The 973-nt window shown below is 33.9% G+C and overlaps 1 protein-coding gene across 1 annotated transcript; it reads right to left on the bottom strand.

The window, feature by feature from the left end:
- Window positions 1-289: 289 nt before the first annotated feature.
- Window positions 290-957, bottom strand: LOC109593100 (ficolin-2-like; the record flags this gene model as incomplete). The annotated part of the gene is made up of 1 exon (XM_020008339.1): window positions 290-957. A coding segment is annotated over one exon (537 nt), but the record flags the coding sequence as incomplete, so codon positions are not given.
- Window positions 958-973: the final 16 nt, after the last annotated feature.

Below are 973 nucleotides of genomic sequence, written 5' to 3'. Positions count from 1 at the left end.
ATAGTAATATCTCATTGTGTTTTTACTAATAATAGTGATACCATTTGTGGAGGAGTATTGTTGTTTTAAGATTGGACCATAATGTTTCAATTGTCATATAAATGTATTATTATTTCCGTCAGCAAATTTTCATTATCAATTACTTAATGATGTTTGGGTTGTAGTAGGAATTAGTTTATGATTAATTTTTGTCTAGATTTCCTAAAAGTTTTACCAATTATTTTATCCATACTTCTTATTAATTCTTTAATTGTGTGTGTTTGTTGCAAGTTATATCTCTTTATAACAATTTGCAGCTTATAAGTTTATTATAATTAATAAAAGTCAGCAAAAATCACTACAAGGTATGGCAGCTTATTGAAATGGCATAATAATATATCAGCACAATGTAAACACACTTATGTGTGTGGGGGACAGTATTTAATTGTTACGACGAGTTTTTATCTCTGTGAACTTGAGAGTAGTGTATTTCCAATAATGCCACCTAATTCCTCGACCATTATTAGTTGCAGTATTAAAATAACGACCATTAAGATTTGAATAATAGCAACTATTATACCACCAGGCACCAGTGCCAGACTGAGCACAGTTACCTCCATTGTTATCATTATCATTATCTCTTGTACTGAATCTACTTCCATTATGATAGGCCAGACTATCCCCAGCAGTACCAGAGTATCCTCCTACTGTTAGTATATATTCAGTACTACCATCACTAACACTGAATGTAGAGTAGTTAGCATAAGCTGTGTTCCCCTCAAAGTCTCCCAGGTCCACTCTTAGTGTGTTTGATCCTTCTTTAGTAAGACGATGAATCTTGCTCAATCCTAACCAAAACTCACCAGTAAGGTCACCAAATCCATTCTCATAGTCAGTCCAGTATCTAAAGAAATCAACAGATCCATCTTGTCTCCTCTGAAATACAGTCCATCCACCACCATCAGTCTCCATATCACAGTATACCTGTGATCCA

Source organism: Amphimedon queenslandica, unplaced genomic scaffold (genome assembly GCF_000090795.2).
Source record: "Amphimedon queenslandica unplaced genomic scaffold, v1.1 AMPQUscaffold_2861_Cont25139, whole genome shotgun sequence".
In the NCBI taxonomy this organism is placed as follows: domain Eukaryota; kingdom Metazoa; phylum Porifera; class Demospongiae; order Haplosclerida; family Niphatidae; genus Amphimedon; species Amphimedon queenslandica.
The sequence above is the reverse complement of the archived record's forward strand: the minus strand, read 5'-3'. Positions and strand labels throughout refer to the sequence as shown.